The 24,902-nt window shown below is 43.7% G+C and overlaps 1 protein-coding gene and 1 pseudogene across 1 annotated transcript; one reads left to right on the top strand and one right to left on the bottom strand.

Moving 5' to 3' along the window:
• Window positions 1–1,671: 1,671 nt before the first annotated feature.
• On the bottom strand, window positions 1,672–24,498 carry CHRNB3 (cholinergic receptor nicotinic beta 3 subunit). Its single transcript, XM_015145273.3, has 5 exons — window positions 23,921–24,498; window positions 22,373–22,417; window positions 7,216–7,325; window positions 5,699–6,581; window positions 1,672–3,006 (listed from the first exon to the last, which is right to left on the bottom strand). The coding sequence occupies exons 1-5, from the start codon at window positions 24,203–24,205 to the stop codon at window positions 2,872–2,874; spliced, it is 1,458 nt and encodes a 485-aa protein (XP_015000759.2). The 5' UTR covers window positions 24,206–24,498; the 3' UTR covers window positions 1,672–2,871.
• LOC114680239 (ribosomal protein uL30-like pseudogene) lies at window positions 11,292–11,992 on the top strand (annotated as a pseudogene).
• Window positions 24,499–24,902: the final 404 nt, after the last annotated feature.

Raw genomic sequence — 24,902 nt, 5'->3', positions numbered from 1 at the left:
TTACAAAGAACCTTCTTAAGGGTGGGGGAGATTACAAAGAAACTTCTTCAGGATAGGGGAGATTACAAAGTACATTGATCAGTTAGGGCGGGGCAGAAACAAATCACAACGGTGAAATGTCATCAGTTAAGGCTATTTTCACTTCTTTTGTGGATCTTCAGTTGCTTCAGGCCATCTGGATGTATAGGAGCAGGTCACAGGGAATATAATGGCTTAGCTTAGGCTCAGAGGCCTGACAGTGAAGGCAAAATCAATTACAATTTCAGAAAAGCAAGGGTTCAGGAAGGTTACCACACTCAAATACTTCCTGAAAAAATTACTTGAAGACATGTTCTTCTGAATAATGGAAGAAATGAAGCCGAAAAAGAGGAGTGCTTAAGATGAAAAACAGTGATGAACAAAGAAATGAAATTGTTTGCCATGTGGTTGTGGACAAAACGTGTGGTCAATACATAGTTCTTAGGGAAAGGAATACATAATATAAAAATTAATCATACTGAACTAAAATTTATGATTTAAAGAAAATGTAGAAGGGGATAAAAGTGAAATGAAGGTGAGGGGAAATGAGAGTCCTAAAGAAATTATTTTGTGTAGAAAGTGGCAGTCACAAACACTAATTCTCAACATGGATTTTAAAAGTTGAATGTTTATTAATAAATTAACAGAAGTGGACACGTAATTTTCAAGCCATTAAATGCAAAGAAGGAATGGGCAAACTACAAACTCGGCCAAGGCTGAAAAAGAGGGAAAAAGGTGAAGGAACAAGAAAATGTTATACAGAAAACACAAACTAAATGGCATTAATAAGACAAAATACATCAGTAGTAAAAATATGTGAAGGTTTTTTCATGCTTAAATTTTTTTTCTTGTTTTTAATGGAGTTTTGCTCTGTTGCCCAGGCTGGAGTGCAGTGGCATGATCTCAGCTCACTGCTAGCTCTGCCTCCCGGGTTCAAGTGATTCTCCTGCCTCAGCCTCCCAAGTGACTGGGACTACAGGCATAGGCCACCACACCTGGCTAATTTTTTGTATTTTTTTTTTTTTTTTTTTTTTTGAGACGGAGTTTCGCTCTGTTGCCCAGGCTGGAGTGCAGTGGCCGGATCTCAGCTCACTGCAAGCTCCGCCTCCCGGGTTTACGCCATTCTCCTGCCTCAGCCTCCCGAGTAGCTGGGACTACAGGCGCCCGCCACCTCGCCCGGCTAGTTTTTTTATTTTTAGTAGAGATGGGGTTTCACCGGGTTAGCCAGGATGGTCTCGATCTCCTGACCTCATGATCCACCCATCTCGGCCTCCCAAAGTGCTGGGATTACAGGCTTGAGCCACCGCGCCCGGCCAATTTTTTGTATTTTTAGTAGAGATGGGGTTTCACCATGTTAGCCAGGATGGTCTTGATCTCCTGACCTTGTGATCCACCTACCTCAGCCTCCCAAAGTGCTGGGATTACAGGCGTGAGCCACCACACCCGGCCATTTAGATTTTCTTTAAGAGACTGCGTCTTGCTCTGTTGCCCAGGCTGGAGTGCAGTGGAGCAATCACGGCTCACTGCAGTCTCCAGCTACTGGGTTCAAGTGATCCTGCCATTTCAGCCTCCTGAGTAACTGAGATTATAGGCACACATCACCATTTAAAATTGTTAAAATTTTAATTTTTAAAATTTTTTGTAGAGATAGGGTCTTGCTGTAGAGAGAAGGCTGGTCTCAAACTCCTGACCTCAAGCAATCCTCCTGGTTTGACCTCCCAAAATGCTAGGATTACAGGTGTGAGCCACTCTACCCAGCCTAGATTGCAAACTGCTTGCAAGAGCCATGCCTAAAAGTACTCCAGAAAGGGATTTGGATTTGTAACTGGGCAGAGAGAAAAATTGCTTTAAGCTAAAATTCAGGAAGGATTTGGCGGCAGCAGCAATTTTGGAGGGCAAGAAGAACCTGAGCAGACTCCCCTCAGAGTCTTAGAGGAGGAATGATGGTGGGTGGGGGTGAAGCCCACCCAGATGCCAGGAGACAGGGAAACAGAAGGGGGAGCCTAGGGGATAGTGTTGGTATGGATCCGAGTAGACGAGGTGACATCAAAAACCATTATCAGAGAATGCTCTGTACCCTAGTTTACTAGGAAAAGATAATGGATATTAATGAATTCACTTCTGGTAGCAAAGGGTTGTTTCTTTTGTGAGTTATTTTGGTATGCATGACCTTAAAGCAAGTCACAGCTCACAGTGGGCTCCAGTTTCACCATCTGAAAGCCTTATCGTGCTGGGAATAAACCATGAATAACATCCGCCTCGGTAGGCCAGGCATCTTGGAATCTGTATTATTGTTAAGTGTGTAGTGCCAGCTGCCCTGCCAGTGTAATCCCCAAACCCTTCTTGAGATTTGCCTGGCCCATTGCTACAGAAGCACAACACAGCCCCAGTTTGCAACTCAGACAAAACCACCAAGGAGGTCAGTGCTGGGTGGGAGATCCAGGCTCTGTCCACACAGATAGTTCAACGTGGAGATCTCCTTAAACTCCAGGTGGATTCCCCCTCTCCCCACCGAGGCCTGCTGGTTCTAGGAGGTGTTCCTCCACCAAGTAGCAACAGCTTTTTGTGCACTCTGGCTATGAGCTCAAGCCTGGACCTATTATCCCCCCCTGAATGTTCAGGGAAACCAAGGCAGGGGCCTGAGGAGGTGTCACTTTCTTTAAAAGCAGTTCACTCTCATGGCAACCACAAATGAGCACATTTACCAGAGTTTCCCCTGTGAGGAGATGTTCCATTTCCACGAAGACAACGCAATCAGGGTTCATAGAACAAGCACGTGCATTTGGATTCTGTCTGTGCAATAGCCAGATGTCAGGTCTAAGATGTAATCTAGTCTTTACGTCTTTTAAATGCCTAATGGTAACTACGTAGCCACATCTTCAAAGCAGGGGTAAAAATCAGAACCGAGCCTGTAACTGACACTATCAGAAAGAGCCACAGGAAGATTCGGTCAAGAACTTGAGCTACAAATTTCCAGTCTTGTACTACCTGCAAAAGAGAAAAAGATGCCTTTCACTCAAGACACTGAGCAACTGTTCTGAATTCATCTCAAGGGATTTAAAAAGAGTAACATTCAGATTTATAGCATTTACTTAAGTTTTCAAAATGCATCTAATGTCCCAACCACACTACAGGCTCAGGTTCTTTCAGGGACTTCGCTAATCATGCCCAAAGGAAGTATCTTGGAACACTGTCATCAGCACTGAAGAAGGAAAATAGAAACAATAGAATTCTGTGTGCATATGTCAACATTCCTGATCAGAATGGGAAAAGTCTGATTTTTATGTGAATAAAAAGCCAGTATAGGCCAGGTATGGTGGCTCACACCTGTAACCCCAGCACTTTGGGGAGGCTGAGGTGGGGGGATCACCTGAGGTTGGGAGATTGAGACCAGCCTGGCCAACATGGTGAAACCCCCTCTTTACTAAAAATACAAAAATCAGCTGGGCATGGTGGCGGGCGCCTGTAATCCCAGCTACTCGGGAGGCTGAGGCAGGAGAATTGCTTGAACCCAGGAGGCGGAGTGTATCTTAGTATGCCAGTATATCTTACTAGGGTGCTTCCTGATACTCGTATGAAAAGAATCACAAATTTATAATTTAAGAGTTTTTGTGGCCAAATGTCACAGGCTTTCTTTTCTTCCACTCCACCTGTGCTGCAGCTCCAGAAGGAAGGGTGCTGCCGAGCAGAAAAATCGACCAGGACAAGACGGAAATTCACGAAGGAGACAGGAGACTGAGTCCCCTTTACTAGGAAGGGGAGGGGAGATGCAGAGAGTGGGCAACAGGTCCATAACACAAAGTCAAGGCACGACTGGCTGAGGAAGTCTGAAAGGAAGGGGAGTCCTCATCCCTCTAGAGTAAATAAATATCCTCCATCTTGGGACGGGGGGAAGAAATCTTTGTATCAGGTTTTTGTTTTGTTTTTTTGACACATAGTCTCGCTCTGTCACCCAGGCTTCAGTGGTGCAACCTTGGCTCACTTCAACCTCCGCCTCCTGGGTTTAAGCGATTCTCCTGCCTCAGCCTCCCGAGTAGCTGGGATTACAGGCACTTGTCACCATGCCCAGCTAATTTTTGTATTTTTAGTAGAGAGGGGGTTTCACCATGTTGACCAGGCTGGTCTCGAGCTCCTGACCTCAGGTGATCCACATACCTCGGCCTCCCAAAGTTCTGGGATTACAGGGGTGAGCCAGCACGCCCAGCCTGTTTTTAAAAGATGTTAAGAAACAAACAAAAAAATCTGCCCAGCTTGACAGCTGAATGTTTCTTGTCTAGCAGCAGTCACTTTTCTAGTGCTTTTAAAAACAATTTAAGTGGATGAAAAACATGACAGATTGTTAAGAGAGAGGGTATATGAGGCAGTGTCTGAGAACACAAGAGAAAATGTATAAGGATAATTCTAAAAAAAATTCTTAGCTGAGTGCAGTGGCTCACTCCTGTAATCCCAGCACTTTGGGAGGCCAAGGCGGGCAGATCACGAGGTCAGGAGATCGAGACCATCCTGGCTAACACAGTGAAACCCTGTCTGTACTAAAAACACAAAAAATTAGCTGGGTGTGGTGGCGGGCGCCTATAGTCCCAGCTACTCAGGAGGCTGAGGCAAGAGAATGGTGTGAACCTGGGAGGCGGAGCTTGCAGTGAGCTGAGATGGCGCCACTGCACTCCAGCCTGGGTGACAGAGCGAGACTCCATCTCAAAAAATAAAATAAAATAAAATAATTCTTTCATCAGTTTGTTTAGGGGATGAGGCTCTTGGCACTAATTTTCACCAATTTTAGAGTAAAATACTTGAACTCTGTAAAGTGAAGTTATTATATAAATTGAAAATATGTTACTTGCTGTAGGCAACAGATCACTTTTTTTTTTCTTTTTGCTGGACACTTAAAAAAAATCTGTAAATAACCACATCCTCTTTCCTCACCAAAATATCTGTTGTAACACTAAATTTTTTATTAACCAAAAAATCTGATTATTTCTGGTCTTTTATTTCTAAATACTGTGGTTGAACATATCTATCATCCCATGAAAAATGAGAGATAAATTACCAGAGACCAGGATAACCAACTTAAAATGTGTAATTGAGGCCGGGCGCGTTGGCTCACACCTGTAATCCCAGCACTTTGGGAGGCCGAGGCGGGCTGATCACGAGTTCAGGAGATCAAGACCGTCCTGGCTAACACAGTGAAACCCCATCTCTACTAAAAATACAAAAAATTAGCCGGGCATGGTGGCAGGCACCTGTAGTCCCAGCTACTCGGGAGGCTGAGGCAAGGGAATGGCGTGAACCCAGGAGGCGGAGCTTGCAGTGAGCAGAAATCACACCACTGCCCTCCAGCCTGGATGACAGAGGGAGACTCCGACTCAAAAAAAAAAAAAAGAAAAGAAAAATGTGTAATTGAATTATTTAATATAGAATTATAAGAAACAATTATAAGAAACAATGCTTAATCAACAGTTGCTTCACTTTTGCTCCTTAAGTTTTTGTGAACTACTTCCTAAAAATTCATACTAAGATCACTATGTTATGTGAGGGCTTGCTTTAAATGGTACATGTATAAAAAGGATGTCTTATAATGTCACATTTAAACCATGACAACATTTTATGGTAAACAGATGTCAAAATATTTGTCTTTGGCCCACCTTTATAGCGGCATAATTGGGAATACCAGTTTACTCACCTGGCTGATAAAATGTTCTTTCTTCACATGTCTTGAAATGTATCTAATAGAATCAGCAGCTTTTTCCAAAAAAGCAACCAGAACTTTTTCTCCATCACTAAGCTGTTTCTGTTTCTTTTTTTTGAGGACTTTGCCTTTCACTACTGGTTGACTCTCCTCTTTCTCTGGGAATGAGTAGCGATCCACGTGGTCTTTCATGCAAAGTAATTTTGGAAGTTTCTGCAGAAAGAACCTCTTAACCCAGGGGGCCATGGGGTGGTATGTGGAAGAAGATCTATGGTGAACGTTAATGACAAACACGGTAACAATGATGGACAGGGTCACGAAAATCATGATGAACAGCAGGTATTCCCCAATGAGAGGAATGACTTTGGAAGACGATGGGATGATTTCTTCAATCACTAAAAGGAAAACAGTCAGAGAAACCAAGACTGATGTGGATAATGAAAGTTTTTCTCCCTCATCTGAAGGTAAATAGAACACGAGAACTGTTAGGAAAGACAGCCCCAGGCAGGGGATGATGAGAAAGAGTGTATAGAATAAAGGCAGGCGTCTCAGGACGAAGGAATATGTGATAAAGGGATAGGAGTACATGCCATCCCTTCTGTTCCCCTTCATCCCCTTTGCGTTCAGTATTTCCCATTCTCCGTTATCGAAGAAGTCCTTTCTATCAACATTTTCATTGATCAAAATGAGGTCAACCATGGTGCCATCGTAAGTCCAGGATCCAAACTTCATGGAGCAGTTCTGTCGGTCGAACGGGAAAAACGTGACATCCATGGTGCAGGAGCTTTTGTAGCTGGCGGGAGGGGTCCAGACAACAGTTCCATTTGATTTCACGATGACCTTGGTCATCAGGGAGCCTTCAAAACGGCCGTCAGCGCTGCAATCAAAGCAGTTTCACTTTAGCAGTCGGTGGAGCACCTGCTAGTTTTTGTTCTTTTTCTCAGCATTGACTATTTCTATTTTATAACTTTTCTTTTCTTTTTTGAGATGGAGTCTCACTCTATCGCCAGGGCTGGAGTGCGGTGTGGCACCATCTCGGCTCACTGCAACCTACACCTCTTGGGTTCAAGCAATTCTCCTGCCTCAGCCTCCTGAGTAACTGGGATTACAGGCGCCTGCCACCATGCCCAGCTAAGTTTTTGTATTTTTAGTAGAGACAGGGTTTCACCATATTTGCCAGGCTGGTCCCGAACTCCTGACTTCATGATTAGCCCACCTTGGCCTCCCAAAGTGCTGAGATTACAGGCATGAGCCACCGTGCCCTGCCCTATTTTAGGACTTTTCTACCGCAACACCAGGCAACTGTTTTAAAATAAACAATTTTTTTTATTTAAAGTTGAATAAGTATTTTTGCCTGAATCAGAATTTTCTATTCCTGGTGTTAATCAGGAAAAATAGTTTTCTTCTGTGATATTTACTTTTCTTTTTTTCACTTAAAAAAAATTTTTTTTTTTTCACTTTTTTAAAAATTTATTTTTTTCCCCATAAGTGAGAAACAATGTGATACTTACTTTTCAAAAAGAACTATGTCAGGAAGCCACAGAGATTCTGATGGAACTTTAATGGAATGGATCCCACCATAATCATCAGGATTCCAGCGTAACTTGTGGTCTGTCCATTCCTGCATGAAATTGGTACACTGTGATTTTATTCTGAAAGTTCAATATATTAGATCTTGAAATCTTCAAGTTTCTGTTAGCTTTATCAAGCCACTGTTTTATTAAGAAAAGGAAATTGTCCTGGTTGGACTGTGTGACCCTACTGGGGACTCAGTACAGGATTCACCTTGGGCCAGCCTGGCCTCTGATCTCACCCAGGCCCACACACTTTGCATGTTACATATTTCCAAAATCACTGTATCTGCCTCACCACGAAGAGGCTCTACAACAAACGCCACTAATTCATGATCTATCTTTTCAACCTATTTTCTCTTAACAAACAAACAAAAGAAAAGCAATGATGTGTCTAATTCAGTTTATTCTAGGAGGGTGAGTCCAGTAATACTTTAATCACATGCTAACAGGTACAAGTGATTTTGAACACCACTCAAGAGGCTTGGATGAACATCCACCTGCTATGTTAATATGAGACATCCATTTTCCATGAATTCTTCTTGATCACATTAGAACTTGTATCCAATAAAAAATGTTTTCCCAGCATTTTCTTTTAAGTTCTGAATTTATTTTTGGAGCTCCCAATTATAATTTTAAGTTACATCCCTAATATTGTTAGCCTCCAGGCACTTACACATTTTTCTTCATAAGGATGAAATCACATGGCATGTTTTACGGGGCTGATTAATCTAGATAAATAAACCTGACCATGAATTGGTCAGACTGCGAAGGTCAAGAGGATGGTGTATGGATGACCCGATCACAGCAGAGTGGACTCTACTAAAAAGATTTTGGGTCCAAAATCATAGGAAATCTGACCTGAAAATTGAATTTTTCTATTCTACAGCCTCTCATGTGGGTAGGTGAATAAGGATGCAGGAGTTCAGAGAGTTAGAAGGGCATGCCCAGCATGAGGCTTCCCAGAGCCCAGTGATGCCAACTCTGTCATTAAAACATCAGGAATCAGCAGATGGATGATGTCACTAGATAGTAAAATACTGAAATATGCATGATGCCTGACAAATGATGGAACTCCACACCCCAGAGGAAACTGTCTATCTTAGACAATATTTTTGAGACTTGGTCCCCCAAAAACAAAGTTTAAGATGTATGGGCCTTTAAAAAACTAGAATCGAAAGTATAACAAAATGGCATGATATTTATGGGAAAACATGCATATGAAACTGACAATTTAAGAGCCCAATAATAAAGTATTCACCGTGTTTACTTGGTGCTCATGGGCTTCTCTTTTTTTCTTCCTCCTCTGCCTATTTTGAAGAGCAAATATATTCTCCTTCCTAGGAATAATTTGTCTCCTGCTGAGGAGACTCTTACTATCATTGGTAGGTCTGAGTCTCAGAAATCTTGGAGGGAACTCACTTATAGTAGCATTTGTGGTTTGTTTCAATTCCACTTTATGCACTTTGTAAAAATTTACTTACAATAAAATTCACTCTTTTGTTTACAGTTATTAATGCAAATAGCTGTATAATAACTGCAGGCATTAAGACACCATAACAGTTTTTTTGCCCAAAATATTTCCCAGGTGCTGCCCTTTTGTAATCAACCCCTCCCACATTTCCAACCCTCAGAAATCCCTGATTTGTTCTCTTTTTCTATAATTTCACCTTTTCTAGAATGTCATGTAAACGGAATCAACATAACATTTCAATTCTGACATCTTTACTTAGCAATGCGTTTAGATTCATCATTTTTTTTTTTTTTACTTGAGACAGAATCTCGCTCTTTTGCCCAGGCTGGAGTGCTATGGTGACATCATGATTCACTGTAGCCTCAACCTCCTGGGCTCAAGTGATCCTCCTGCCTCAGGCTCCCAAGTAGCTGGGACCACAGGTGTGTACCATCACACCCAGCTAATTGTTTTGCTTTGTAGAAATGAAGTCTTCCTATGTTGCCCAGGCTGGTCTTGAACCCCTAGGCTCAAGCAATTCTCCTGCCTCACCTCCCAAAGTGTAGGGATTACAGGCATGAGCCATTGAGCCCAGATTCATTGTGTTTTTTTAATATGCATTTTCCTAATGACTAATCATTAATATCTTCATGTGTTTATCTGCCATCCATGTATCGTATTTGGTCAAGTGCATAATGTTTAATCAAGTTGTTTGTTTTCTTACTGAGTTTTAAGAGTTCCTTATACATTCTGGATAAAAGTGGTTTGTCAAATATTTGATTTACAAACATCTTCTCTCGTCTTTTTTTCCTCTTAATAATGTATTTCACAAGTCAGAAATTCTAAAAGTTCATTTTATCAGTTTTATCGTTTATGGATTGTGTCATATCTAAGAAATCTTTGCCTAACACAGGGTCACAAAGATTTTCTTATATACTTTCTCCTAGAAATTTTGTAGTTTTTTGTTTTTTGAGACAGAGTCTCGCTCTGTCACCAGGCTGGAGTGCAGTAGCACAATCTCGGCTCACTGCAACCTCTGCTTCCTGGGTTCAAACGATTCTCCTGCCTCAGCCTCCCGAGTAACTGGGACTACAGGTGCATGCCACCACACCCAGCTAATTTTTGTATTTTTAGTAGAGATGAGGTTTCACTGTCTTGGCCAGAATGGTCTTGATCTCTTGACCTTGTGATCACCAGCCTCGACTTAGGTCTAAGATCCATTTTCAGTTAATATTTTATAAAGGTGCAGGAATGGGTTGAGGTTCATTTTCTTTTGCATGTGAGTGTCTAATTGTTTCAGTACCATTTGTGGAGAAGACTAAACATTATCCATGGAACTTCCTTTGTACGTTTGTCAAAATGTAGTTAACTATGTATGTGCATGGGTCCATTCTGGACCGTTCTGTTTCACTGATCTGTGTATCTGTCTTTTTCTTTCTTTCTTTTTTTTTTTTTTTCAAGACAGAGTCTCACTCTGTCCCTTAGGCTGGAGTGCATTGGTGCGATCTCGTCTCACTGCAACTTCCACCTTCCAGGTTCAAGTAATTCTCCTGCTTCAGCCTCCCAAGTAGCTGGGATTACAGGGGTGTGTCACCACGCCCGGCTAATTTTTGTGTTTTTAGTAGAGACAGGGTTTCACTATCTTGGCCAGGCTGGTCTTAAACTCCTGACCTGAAGTGATCCACCCACCTTGGCCTCCCAAAATGCTGGGATTACAGGTGTGAGCCACAGTGACTGGCCCTGGGACAGTATCACACTGTCTTGGTTATTATAGCTTTAAGTAAATTTTTGAATCTGCTTGTTGCTGTCTACAAGATATCCTGCCAAGATTTTAATTGTGATTGATTTGAATATACAGATTAGTTTGGTGAGAACTGGCATCATGATATGGAATCTCCTGGCCCAGGAATATTATTTATGTCTCCATTTACTCTGGTCTTGATTTTTTGTTGTTGTTGTTTTGTTAGTGTTTTGCAGTTTTAGGCTTACAGACATTGCACATATTTAGTTAGATTTACACCTAAGTAGGCCAGGTGCAGTGGCTTATGCCTGTAATCCCAGCAGTTTGTGGGGCCAAGATGGGTGGATCACCTGAGGTCAGGAGTTCATGACCAGCCTGGCCAACATGGTGAAGCCCAGTCTCTATAAAAATATAAAAATTAGTCAGGCATGATGATGGGTGCCTGTAATCCCAGCTACTCGGGAGGCTGAGGTAGGAGAATTGCTTGAACCCGGGGGCAGAGGTCGCAGTGAGCCGAGACCACACCAATGTACTCCAGCCTGGATGACAGAGCCAGACTCCATCTCAAAAAAAAAAAAAAAAAAAAAGGCATTTAATTTTTAAAATTCCAATCGTTCATTGTTAGTATCTAAATATACAATCGACTTTTGCATATTGACCTGGTCCTGTGACCTGGCTTAGCTCATTTAGTTTTGGGATATTTTCTGTAGATTTTCTGTATAGACAATTGTGTCATTTGCAAGTGGAGCGTTTTATTTCTTCCTTTCCAATCTGAATAACTTTGAATGCTATTCCTTGCCTTAATTACTGAGTAGTAGTAGCTGCAACACCAGAAAGATGGCAGAGCAAGAGCAAAGAAAAATCCCTTTGGTTCCAGAAAATCTCCTGAAAATGAAGAAAGCTTATCAAGCCCTCAAAGCCACCCAGGCAAAGCAGGCACTTTTGCAAAGAAGGAGCAGAGAAAAGGAAAAAGGCTCAGGTTTAAACAACTGGAATCATTCCTATATGATTCCTGGTGGCAGAAACGTGACAAGGTGTGTCTCAGACGACTAGAAGTGAAACCTTGCGCCTTGGAATTGCCAGATAAACATTCCTTGGCCTTTGTTGTATGCATCGAAAGGATTGATGGCATGAGTTTACTGGTGCAGAGAACCACTGTGAGACTTTGCCTAAAGAAAATTTTTAGTGGTGTCTTTGTAAAAGTCACCCCTCAGAACCTAAAAATGCTGCATAGAGTGGAACCTTATATAACCTAGGGATTTCCAAATCTGAAGTCTATCCAGGAGCTCATTTTGAAATGTGGACAAGTCAAAGTCAAGAATAAGACCATTCCTCTGACAGACAACACAGTGATTGAGGAGCACCTGGGAAAGCATTTCCAGGAGATCTCATGGTTCTTGCACCCTTTCCACCTCTCAGGGGCCTGTCATGCTACCAAAAATAGAGTGGGCTTCCTCAAGGAGACGGGCACACCTGGCTATCAGGGTGAATGCATCAATCAGCTGATCTGCCAGCTGAACTAGATCCAGGTGCCAAACTGCAGTAAATTTTTTATCAATGAATTGGAAGCATGTGTTTTTGTATTTGGGGGAATTTTTATCAAGTATCTTCAGAGAAGTTTATTTCCTGCTTTATCTTCAAAAACTGGAAAGGAAGGGTCAAAGAAAAGACAGTAGCTGGCCGGGTGCAGTGGCTCATGTCTGTAATCCCAGCACTTTGGGAGGCCGAGGTGGGCGGATCACCTGAAGTCGGGAGTTTGAGCCCAGCCTGTCCAACATGGAGAAACCCCATCTGTACTAAAAATACAAAAATTAGCCAGGTGTGGGGGCTCATGCCTGTAATCCCAGCTACTAGGGAAGCTGAGGCAGGAGAATTGCTTGAACCCCGGAGGTGGAGGTTGTGGTGAGCCAAGATTGCACCATTGCACTCCAGCCTATGCAACAAGAGCAAAACTCCATCTCAAAAAAGAAGAAAAAGAAAAGACAGTAGCTTATGTCCATGGCAAGCACCTCTCATCACAGTCCAGTTTTGGCATTTGAAAGTCAGAAAGATTTGTGTTGCTTACCCGACCTTCAAAAGCAGGATTAACAGCTGTGACCAGAGATAAAACGGAGATAGTGGTTTATGGGGCTCACTGTTTTCAAAGAGTTCATTCATTCATCAAATATGCAAGGCATGTACTAACACTGAGCACAGCTGCCTCGACCTCTTATCCTGGGGCTGACTCAGATGATAAATCAGTCAACTAACAAATAACCCACACCTCCTGACAGTTGCTATAAAGGAGACAGTTTTGGTATGGGATACAGAACAGTGGAGTAGACAGGGAAAACATTTCCAAGGAGATGACATTTAGACTAAACATGCAGGGTAAGAAGGAGTCTGAGGGCTGGGCGCGGTGGCTCACGCCTGGAATTCCAGCACTTTGGGAGGCCGAGGCAGGCAGATCACGAAGTCAGGAGTTCGAGACCATCCTGGCTAACATGGTGAAACCCTGTCTCTACTAAAAATACTAAAATTAGCTGGGCATGGTGGCATGGGTCTTTAGTTCCAGCTACTTGTGAGGCTGAGGCAGGAGAATCGCTTGAATCCAGGAGGCAGAGTTTGCAGTGAGCCAAGATTGTGCCACTGCACTCTAGCCTGGTGACAGAGCAAGACCCTGTCTCAAAAAAAAAAAAAAAAAAAAAAAGAAGGATTCTGAGCAGGACAGGGTTGAGAAGGCTGGCCAAAGATGGAACCACCTGTGGGAAGGTGCTGGGGCAGGAAGGAAGGAGAGCATGAACGAGGGATGCCTTCAGATCCTTGAGGAGGATATTAAAGGGATCTAGAGCAGACTCAGTTGCTTCTAACCAGTAAAGAAAAACAGGCTGGGTGGGATTTGTGGTCAATACTGCTTACACTGGTGGCCTCGAAAGAGAAAGCACACTAGACTCCACTCACAAGCCCTGAGCTCCACACTAGGACTGTGCTTTACTAGCTGTACAACTTGGACGAGTCATTGATCTCCAGCTGCTGCATTGCTTTGCAAGGGTGAGAGAGCATTCTTCACAACCTTAGTGTCATTCTGCTATCAGACTAGGAAATTACAGAGCGTTCTCCCTGAGATGCCCATCAGAGGGTTCATCCAGTTTCTTTCCTGTTGTTTTTAGACAGGGTCTCACTCTGTTGCCCAGGCTGGAGTGCCATGGTATGATCACAGCTCATTGCAGTTTCAACCTCCTGGGCTCAAATCATCTTCCAACCCCAGCCTCCCGAGTAGCTAGGACTACAAGTTATGCACCACCACGCCCGGCTAATTTTTCTTATTTTTTGTACAGACAGGGGACTCCCTGTGTTGACCAGACTGGTTTCAAACTCCTAGCCTCAAGTGATCCTCCTGCCTTGGCCTCCCAAAGTGTTGGGATTACAGGCAGGAGCCACCACGCCCAGGCCACCCAATTTCTGCCAGGATGCGTGTTCACCACAGAGCTGGCTGTGCCCTGTAGCCCAGGACCACTGTGGGTTTAGAATGGCACAAGCCACAGGACATTTGCAAGTGGTGGAATTAGCAGTGCCCAGCTGAGGAGCCACAGCCCAAACCTCTATCTTGTTCTCTAAGGGGCTGCGAGGTTTTCTGGTCACTTCTTTGTTCTTTCTGAAACCCTGGTGACATCTGGAGATTAAGCTCCTGTCTCTCTCTTCTTAGGGTAAGAGATGAGAAATAATATTCCATGTTTGCATAGTGTGTTCTAGCTGAGACGCTCAAAGCCGTTGTCAAACACCAGCTCTGCATCACAGCAGTTCCTGGCTTGAGAGCCCTGTTTTTGCAGGAAACAGGAGCGCAAAGGGTATGTCAGAGCCAAATATCAAAGTTAATCTATGACTAAGAAAAAAATGGAAAAACACTCCAACTCTAGGTTTCCTCATTCAGAAAAATTGCAATTTCAAATCCATTTCAAATATATATATAACCCTTTAAAATGGTCTTTTCTTACATGTATTACCTGAATGATCACTCATAAATGTCTAGCTAAACCACAACCCAGAGTCAAATTTTATTTAAACCTAAATCATAAGCTTTTTAAGAAAACTGTAAACAAAGTCCCCGAATTTTTTTTTTTTTTTTTTTTTTTTTTTTGAGACAGAGTCTCCCTCTGTCACCCAGGCTGGAGTGCAGTGGCGTGATCTCGGCTCACTGCAAGCTCCGCCTCCCAGGTTAGTGCCATTCTCCTCTCTCAGCCTCCCGAGTAGCTGGGACTACAGGCACCCGCCACCATGCCCAGCTAATTTTTTTGTATTTTTAGTAGAGACGGGGTTTCACTGTGTTAGCCAGGATGGTCTCAATCTCCTGACCTCGTGATCTGCCTGCCTCGGCCTCCCAAAGTGCTGGGATTACAGGTGTGAGCCACCGCACTCGGCCAAGTCCCCGAATTATTCTTACTTCAATGCTAAAAAGACCAAGAGATAAGGAACAAATATTCTTTGCTGTTGTCTTGATATGCAGTCTCTGGGACATCTCTGGGATCTCCAGTCATCTTAGATGTGAAATTCTTAAAGTCAAATTATTGTTGATTCATTTTAATCTTAAAGGCAGCAACATGACATATTATATGTTTCATATTCCTGTTAAATTCGTGAGTTGTTAAGGCCAAGAAATGTGATTTGTTATTAAGGATGAAGGCCAGGCATGGTGGCTCACCTGTGTAATCCCAGCACTTTGGGAGGCCCAGGCAGGCGATTACATGGGGTCAGGGTTCCAGACCAGCCTAGCCAACATGGTGAAACTCCGTCTTTACTAAAAATACAAAAATTAGCTAGGCGTGGTGGCACATGCCTGTAATCACAGCTACTCAGGAGGATGAGGTACGAGAATCATTTGAACCTAGGAGGTGGAGGTTGCAGTGAGTTGAGATTGCACCACTGTACTCTACACTCCAGCCTGGGTGACAGAGTGAGACTCTGTCTCAAAAAAAAAAAAAAAAAAAAAAAGATGAGAAAGCTCAAAAGCGGCAACAGGAAGTGACATTTATTGAGCTAGTCATATTCACATACATTATCTCATGTAATCCCCCAGACAACACTGTGAGCTAGTTATCACCTCTATTTAATAGATGAAGAGACTGAGGGTCAGAGAGGTGAAGTGACTTGCCCAAGTTTATATAGTAGGCCGTTTGACCCCTACTCAATTCTTACCAGGGTCCACTTGAATAAGAAGTCCAAACTTGGCCTCCTTTGCTGAGGTCAGAGTAAGGTTGCAGAAAAGGAAGGAAAATCAGATCATGAGTAAAGATCTGAGATGAATTCATGAACTTACAAGTGGTGGATGGTAAATTTTGGGGACATCACCCAGACCTCTAGGACTAGCTTGACCTTTCCACAACAGGTCTACTTCTTATTTCTCCTGAGAAATCAGCTCCAGGGGTCTATCCAATAAGGCCTTCATGTTTGCTGAACTTTCTGTTGATCTAAAACAGACATCAGCTGTTGGAAAGACACTGCTACTTTAAGATGTTGGCCTTGGCAGACATTCCAGCAGTTTTATTTTCCTCAGGATTGTCATGGGGAGAGGAGAACAAACTGTCTCGGCTACAGTGAAGCCGAGTCATTTAGTCCTCTCATTGTCTTATTTTTATATGCAACAGTGCCCAGCTCAGGGCCTTATGAGGCAGAAGGTGAAACTGATTCTAGAGGCGGGGACTCGGGTACCGGACCAGATTGAGAACTAGCTAAACAGGGCAGGGCATAAGCGGCTTTCCATAAGACACAGCCACCAGGGCACTATGTCAGTTTACCATCACCAAGGCAACACCCGGAAGTTACCACCCCTTTCCATGGCAATGACCTGGAAGTTACCACCCACCTAGACATTTCTGCATAAACTGCCCCTTAATTTGCATATAATTAAAGGTGGGTTTAAATATGACTGCAGCCCTCGTCTGGACGTACTGCTGGCAGGTAGCCGTGGTCTGTAGGGAGCAGTATCTCTGCTGCCGCTGTCCTTGAGTTCTTTTCTCGGTGAAGCCAGGCTAAGCCCCAGTTTTGGGGCTCACCTACCCTGCATCACCTACACAGTGCAGAGTAGGCTCTCAGGAAATATGGAGTGAGTAAATTTGGCATTTGTTGTCATAGTGATTATTTCTATGGTAACATCTAGGCAAAAGGGCCAACGCTTGTGTCATTTCAAAAAAGGTCAGTTTCGCTCAGCGCAGTGGCTCACGCCTGTAATCCCAGCACTTTGGGAGGCCAAAGCGGGTGCATAACCTGAAGTCAGGAGCTCGAGGCAGCCTGGCCAACATGGTGAAACCCTCCTCTCTACTAAAAATACAAAAATTAGCTGGGCGTGGTGGCCAGCGCCTGTAATCCCAGCTACTCGAGAGGCTGAAGCAGAATTACTTGAACCCAGGATGCGGAGGTTGCAGTGAGCTGAGATCATGTCACTGCACTCCAGCCTGGGTGACAGAGCAAGACTCTATCTCAAAAAAAAAAAAAAAAAAGAAGGTCAGTTTAATTTTCATTGTCTCTAAGGTGCTGTCCATGTTTTCCTAACCTTGATATGACGGTGCAGGATCTGAGGGGTTGGGGCAGTAAGTACTTTCTCACGTAGTCCTAGTGAGTCAATGTTAACAATATATTTATAGTTTATAGGGTTTTGATTACTGTCTGGAAGTACGAAGGAGGAAGACAAACTAGTTCACAATATAAAATCAATAAAATAAAAATAGCACCATGTAGAAGACTTCCTCTGGATGTCACTAGATTTGTGCTGTATAAAGTTCTTTCTAGAAGAAGAGTGTCTAAATATACCGGAGAACTATGGAAACAGGATAAAACAGGAGAATTGACTAAAAAAAACCCCACAAGTATCTCATTTGCATGCGCTACCATGGAACGTGCTTTTGTTCCAAGTGGGTAGAATTCTCTTCTCCATGTGGATAGGAATTAGAGAACATTTTTCAGTGTCTGGGAGGCAAATGAGGAAAGAGGGGGAATTGGGCATTTTTGTTTTCATTTTGACTGAGGGACACAGAGATGACTGCAAAGAGTTACCAATGGGTTTGCTCAAATGTGAGAGCTTTTGGATAGTGGTGTTATTGGGACTACTATTCGCTATTCAGGTGGTTCACAACCTCTCCACCTTTTTGACTTGTAGAACTTCTGTTTGTCCTGTAAGACTCAAATTAAATATCCCTCCCCTTGGGAGCTTTCCCTGACTTTCTTCCTGTCTCACTGTCATTTTTCAAGCTCCACAGTGTTTTATATGTACTTTGTGATATTTATCATGGTAATTATTTTTTGGTAACTAACGCTATGTCCTCTTCTTTCAGGCGGTGCTGTGTGTCGTTCTTTATATATCCAGGATCTAGCAGGGCGCCTGGCACATAGGCTCTCAATAAATCCTGGTGAATGGATGCAAGATGGAGTGGATCCTAACTTCATTCTCTCCTGAATTCTTTCTAGACCAACTCCATCAGATGTTCTGGAGATTGAGGAATCCAAGCCTTAGAAGACCAGGATTAGGAAATTATACAGGAACAGGACTAACAGGAGAACAGTATACTCTTCAAACTCTCCCTCCAGTCTAAGGCAAGTGAAAGATTTCTCGACATAAGTCAGACTTCCCCTAACAGTGCTTAACCCTGGGCAAGTCACTTCCACTCTCCAGTTCTCAATTTCCTCATCTGCAAAGTTAGGATAGTAATAGAACCTCCCTTTTAGGATGACTGTGAAAATTAAATGGGATTATTCCTATTACAGTCAGCATAGTGCCTGGGCACTTAGTAAGTACTCAGTAAATCTTAGATATTATTATTAGCTGCTCTGAAACTAAGATCTGTATAAAACACCAATGATAGCTTTTTATAAATATCTGTTTTATCTTGTTGTTTTCTTTTTCATCTTTTTTTTTAATCCTTCAACTTTCTTTAATCCATGTAGCTTTAAAAAGCTTTTTTTTTTTTTTTTTTTTTTTTTGAGATGGAGTCTTGCTCTGTCACCCAGGCTGGAGTGCAGTGGCGTGATCTCGGCTCACTGTAAGCTCCGCCTCCCAGGTTCAAGTGATTCTCCTGCCTCAGCCTCCCAAGTAGCTGGGACTATAGGCACCTGCCACCACGCCCGGCTAATTTTTTTGTATTTTTAGTAGAGATGGGATTTCACCGTGTTAGCCAGGATGGTCTCTGTCTCCTGACCTTGTGATCCACCTGCCTCGGCCTCCCAAAGTGCTGGGATTACAGGCGTGAGCCACGCGCCTGGCCAAAAAGCCTTTTTTATAAAAAGCATAAACATAACATCATGGCGAAGCTCAATGCCTCCTGTTCCAGGCAGCCTTCCCTTCTTGCCACCCAGTGTTGTAAAAATGACCTTTCTTTTCTGCCCCAACATTGTCTGTGCCATAACAGCACATATTAACTAATATCCACTGTAAAATTTCCCACTCCAAACTCAATCCGTGCGAATGGACGTCGCATTGACTATATCCTCGGTAGTTTTCTGGAATGTGAAGCTTTGTTTCCCCTGCTTCGGCTCTTCCTGTGGTCTAGAAGCAGGGCTTAGTGTTCAAGGAGGAGGCTGCATAAGGCCAGAAAGATCCTGGCCAGGGGTTAGGAAACCTAGATTCCTGCCGGATGAGGACTGGACTCTTCTATCTCTATAGAACAGGGGTAATGATGTCTCTTTTCCTAAGTCAGGTGGTAGAGAGGTTTAAATGAGATAAACCTCGTTTATGCATTTGTGAATTAAACACAAAATATATTAATCTCAATAGATATTGGAGACTCGGAAGAATGGGAGGGTGAGAGGTGGGTGAGGAATGAGAAATTACCTAATGGTTACAATGTACATTAGTATTCAGATACACTAGATTTCACCACTACACAATATATCTGCGTAAAAAAAACCACACTTGTACCTTACACATTTATACCCAAAAAAGTCGATTATTCTCATTGCTTCTGTCAAATGGGAACTTCAGTCAGTCAGCTGACTTTTCCAAGTGTCAGTGTGCTCCTTGCCTGTGGATTTCTCCTGCTTGGTTTTGGATATTGAATTGACTTTTAGGACTTAATTCTGCCTTGGTTTGAAGACACCCACCAGGCTTCTGGGATTCTGGTGGCAAACTTTGTGGAAAGTCCTTTCCAAAGCTGTAGCTGAGGCCCGAGGGACCCTTGGCACCCACTTTTTTGTGTCTAATGCTGTTCTCTTTGGCTGAAATGACTTCTTATTTTCAAAAGCACAAGAAAAGTGAAAAGGGCTACTATCCCCATGTGAAGGCCCAGAGTCTCTGGACCCCTGTTTTATGCGAGAGATTAGAGCTTAATCTCGGCCAGGCAAAGTGGCTCATGCCTGTAATCCCAGCACTTTGGGCTGACATCAGGGGTTCGACACCAGACTGGCCAACATGCTGAAATCCCGTCTCTACAAAAAATACAAAAATTAGCCAGGTGTGGTGGCATGCGCCTGTAGTCCCAGCTACTCGGGAGGCTGAGGCAGAAGAATCTCTTGAACCTAGGAGGCAGAGGCTGCAGTGAGCCGAGATCGAGCCACTGCATTCCAGCCTGGGTGACAGAGTGAGACTTCGACTCAAAAAAAAAAAAAAAAAAAAAAAAGCAGTGGGGTAGGAGGCATGCGGGAAGTAAAGGTTTGTGTGTGTGTTTGATTTTTGTTAACTTCTAAGCCTATTTTCACCTTAAGAGGAAAGTGTGGATATGTTTATTTAAGTGGTATTTTTATATATACATTCCAAGCTTATTATTTTCTTCTGGATATTTTTATTTGCAAGTAAAACAATATGCAGATCCATTTCACAACTTGTTCACATATCTACTGATTAGAGAATCAGATGAGTAGAAAGCACTGAAAATCATCATAGTTCTCTAATTCTCACTAAAGTTGTTGGGTGGGAGAAATTTGATGACATGAAATGAAGCTGAGGGAAGCTCCTTGCTGTTTCTTGTATCCATTGCTCCTTATAAAGCATTAGCAGAAAGATATCCCACCAGGAATATTTTTAAACTATGGGGCAAATTAGGCAATATCTGGACATTCATTTAAATATTTAGGCCTGGCGAGGTGGCTCACGCCTGTAATCCCAGCACTTTGGGAGGCCGAGGTGGGCAGATCACCTGAGGCCAGGAGTTCAAGACCAGTTTGGCCAACATGGTGAAACCTCATCTCTACTAAAAATACAAAAATTAGCTGGGCGTGGTGGCATGTGCCTGTAGTCCCAGCTACTTGAGATGCTGAGGCAAGAAGATCACTTGAACCCGGGAGGCGGAGGTTGCAGTGAACCGAGATTGTGCCATTGCACTCCAGCCTGGGTGACAGAGTGAGATTCTGTCTCAAAAAACAAACAAACAAACAAAAACACAAACAAATAAAAAGCTTTGGAAAATCAAATATTGCATGTTCTTGCTTACAAGTGGGAGCTAAACAACTGGTACGCATGGACACAAAGATGAGAACAAAACACACTGGGGACTCCAAAAGTGATGATGTGGGAGGGAGGGAAGGATGGAGGGAGGGAGGGGAATGAGCTGAAAAACTGCCTGTTGGGTACGATGTTCACTATTTAGGTGATGGGTTCGCTAGAAGCCCAAACCCCAGCATAACGCAATAGATCCATGTAGCAAACCTGCACATGTAACTCCTGAATCTAAAAATAAAAAAATACATACAGAGACTCAAGTCTGTAATCCTAGCACTTTGCGGGGCTGGGGTGGGCGGATCACTTGAGGCCAGGAGTTTGAGACCAGACTGGCCAACATGGTGAAACCTTGTCTCTAGTAAAAATACAAAAATTAGCTGGGCATGGTGGCGGGCGCCTGTAATCCCAGCTACTCAGGAGGCTGACTCACAAGAATCACTTGAACCTCGGAGGCAGAGGTTTCAGTGAGCCAAGATCATGTCACTGCACTACAGACTGGGTGGCAGAATGAGACTGTGTCTCAGATAAATTTGTAAATAAATATAAGACAAAACTAAATTTTTTTAAAAAGCTAACAAAACAAAAACACAAAGTAAACAATTAAACCAAGTGTATTTATTTATTTTTTTGACACAGGCTCTTGCTGTGTCACCCAGGCTGGAATGCAGTGGCACAACCTCGGCTCACTGCAGCCTCTGCCCCCTGGGTTCAAGCAATTCTCCTGCCTCAGCCTCCCGAGTAGCTGGGATAAACCAAACTTCTTACCCACTATCAAGTGTCAATATTTTATCTTTGTAGATAACATATGCGAAATTGGGATTTGAATGGTAATTATTTACTGACAATCCTAAAACAAACTCCTCTGGACACACTCCCCTGAGTTTAGGAAGTAAACTCTAGCCAAGCTAAAAACAATTATCTAAAAAGAAAGCTGAAAACGATTCAAAATGCATTTTCAGTGATGTCAGGAAAACACGTATTCATCATTTTGTTTTGGGCTTCACTCTGTTTTGAAATTAACGATGGGCAGTCCTGTTATTCCCTCATTCAGGGCTCAGTTCTTCCTTGGAAGCAACAAGAAGTATTAGAGGTAGATTCTACCCACAGAGGACCAGAGGAGGCTTGGGAGGATGTAGCCCTGATTTTCCTACCCAGTTACAGTTCCCTACCTGGGGGAAAGTGGTGCATCTTGGAGGCTCTTTGTTCTTTTCTCTAAGTGGTCCTAGGGCCCATCCCCAGGCCTTATGGCAGGAGAGTCACCTCCGCCCACCGCACGAGCAGCTCTACTGCTGGGAGCAACCACGCACAGCAGTGTGCACCCAGGGGCTTGCCAGGATCAGTTCCCCAACACTCACAATGGAAAATAAAAGCCATAGACCCTTCCCACAAATCTCCCTGAGGAACACGATATGCCCTCTTAAATAAATATTTTTCAGATGGGAGGCTTTCTAAATAGAAAATAAGTGACTGGGTTAGCAGACACAATCCTTGGATCGAAATTTACCTGTTTGAGCCACACATTGGTTGTCATCAGCTGATTCTTTTCATCCTAAGAAAATGACAATTAAAAAAATACTGTAAGTTGAAGTGAAAGTAAGTTGTGATTTTTGCTGTTGTTTTAGAAATGGGGTCTCAAGATGTTGCCCAGGCTATAGTGCAGTGGTGCCACCATAGCTCACTGCACCCTCGACCTTCGGGGCTCGAGCCATCCTCCTGCCCCAGCCCCCAAGGAGCTGACTATAGGTGCACGCCACCACACCCAGCTGTTTTCTGTTTGGTTTTGATCAGAAAAATGTATCTGAGTCTTACCTTTGAGGTGTTAAAAGTACAAAAGATTCTCAATTTTAAACAGTCAAATGGCATATAAATAGTCAAACGGTATGCAGATTTTGCTTAAAATGAAAAATAACTAAAACGAGTAGCAGTTCATTGTGGCTGTATTTATATAAAATTGCATAACCCAGAAGGCACTTTAAAGGTACGAAGTAGGCTGGGCACAGTGGCTCACTCCTGTAATTCCAGTACTTTGGGAGGCCAAGGCGGGTGGATCACCTGAGGTTAGGAGGTCGAGACCAGCCTATCCAACACGGCAAAATCCTGTCTCTACAAAAAATACAAAAATTAGCTGAGCATGGTGGCGCCTGCCTGTAATCCCAGCTACTCGGGAAGCTGAGGCAGGAGAATCACTCGAACCTGGGAAACGGAGGTTGCAGTGAGCCGAGATCACATCACTGCACTCCAGCCTGGGTGAAAGACAGAGTTTCTGTGTCAATAATAATAGTAATAATAATAATAATGAAGGGGCAAAGTAGAGGGAAATAATAGCTAAATTGGAGATGGGCTTTGCATGACTTCCTAGAAGGAATCCTGGGGTATTGAGCCAGCCAGGGCAGGTGAGCATGCACACACGTGTGTAGTGGGGTGGAGAAAATGGACAACATAGGAGGATTCTTCTGGGGCTTTGGGGACCATAGCAGGACAATTTTGTTGCATTTGGGGAGTTAAAGTTCACTGGTTTCTTCTAAGAACACAATCATGGCAGAAATGCAAGCTAAAAAGGAAAATTAGAATGTGAAGGCATGGGTGAGTTCAGAAGAGGTGACGGGGCCGCCTAGGGAGAGCAAGAATGGGCCTGGCTGTGGGCACTGTTGTTACCACCCCGTCTCCCTGCAGACCCCCCTACCAGCCCAGGGCACAGCCACGGAGGATCCAAGATCACAGCGCGTCAGCCCCAGGCTCAGCTCCTCTTCTCTGCGGTTCTCAGCCCTCCTTCCTGAGTGTTCAGCAAACCAGGCCAGGGGCAACGACTATCTTAGCAACCACATCCTCCCCCCAGCAAAAAGGTCCCACACTAACAGTGCTGCAATTTACCCTGTGATACCTTCTCGTTCTTTCCTCAGGTCATTTCAGTGGCTTCTTGGGGGCAGATTTTCTCTCACAATAAATTATTTTTTAAATTGAAATGTCAGACATAGGGAAAAAATATATTTTAGACTCATAAACAGGTTAAGGAATGCATGTTCTTTTTAGCTAAGTGCCAAGGATTACTCACCACATCTACGAGCTGGGATATTTTCAATCCAAAATATACTTTTATGGTGTCATTAGAATGTAATACAGGGCGGACCCATTTCTGATAACCTTGGAACAAATGTCTGAGGAGGGCATCTTCATTTTCGGCGATTGAACTGAACCCTGCAGTGGCTGTAAAAGAATCATGGGGGGACATGGGTAAATGGGAGGGGCACGATGCCTGGATGAGTGTCCCGTGGCATCCTGCACCATAGGCTGTGTCTGTTTCTAAACAGCCCAGTTCCTGAAAGGCAACTTGGAGCATGCGAGAGTCTCCATGCCCACTCCCACCTCCCTCCAAACACACACAGCTGAAAACAGAATCCGCATTTTTTTTTTTTTTTTTTTTGGTGAAAATTTTTTTTTTGAGATGGAGTCTCGTTCTGTCGCCCAGGCTGGAGTGCAGTGGTGCGATCTCTGCTCACTGCAAGCTCCACCTCCAGGGTTCATGCCATTCTCCTGCCTCAACCTCCCGAGTAGCTGGAACTACAGGCACCCACCACCATGCCCAGCTAATGTTTTGTATTTTTAGTAGAGATGGAGTTTCATCGTGTTAGCCAGGATGGTCTGGATTGCCTGACCTCGTGATCCGCCCGCCTTAGCCTCCCAAAGTGCTGAGACTACAGGCATGAGCCACCGCCCCCGGCCCAGAATCCACATTTTACCCAGAGTTCCGCTCTCACAAGATTTTCCCATCATGGGGTCAACACCCGGGTCCCAGAAGCTCTATCTGCAGCCACCCCAACCCTCACCTCTGGTCCCGTCTGCAATGCTCCCTCTTCACAGACATGGGCCCTGCCCATGAGCTGTTCTCTGTCCCTGAGCCTCCAGCATCTCCCTTTGGAAGTCTCTTGTTATTTGTCACACCTGTCTTCCTCTGGAGCCCTGACAATGGGTGCAGTGGGCATTGTATTTGATCGTGTTTACCCAGCACCTAGAACAGTGCCTGGCCCATAGTGGGT

This window comes from Macaca mulatta, chromosome 8 (assembly GCF_049350105.2).
Source record: "Macaca mulatta isolate MMU2019108-1 chromosome 8, T2T-MMU8v2.0, whole genome shotgun sequence".
NCBI lineage: Eukaryota > Metazoa > Chordata > Mammalia > Primates > Cercopithecidae > Macaca > Macaca mulatta.
The sequence above is the reverse complement of the archived record's forward strand: the minus strand, read 5'-3'. Positions and strand labels throughout refer to the sequence as shown.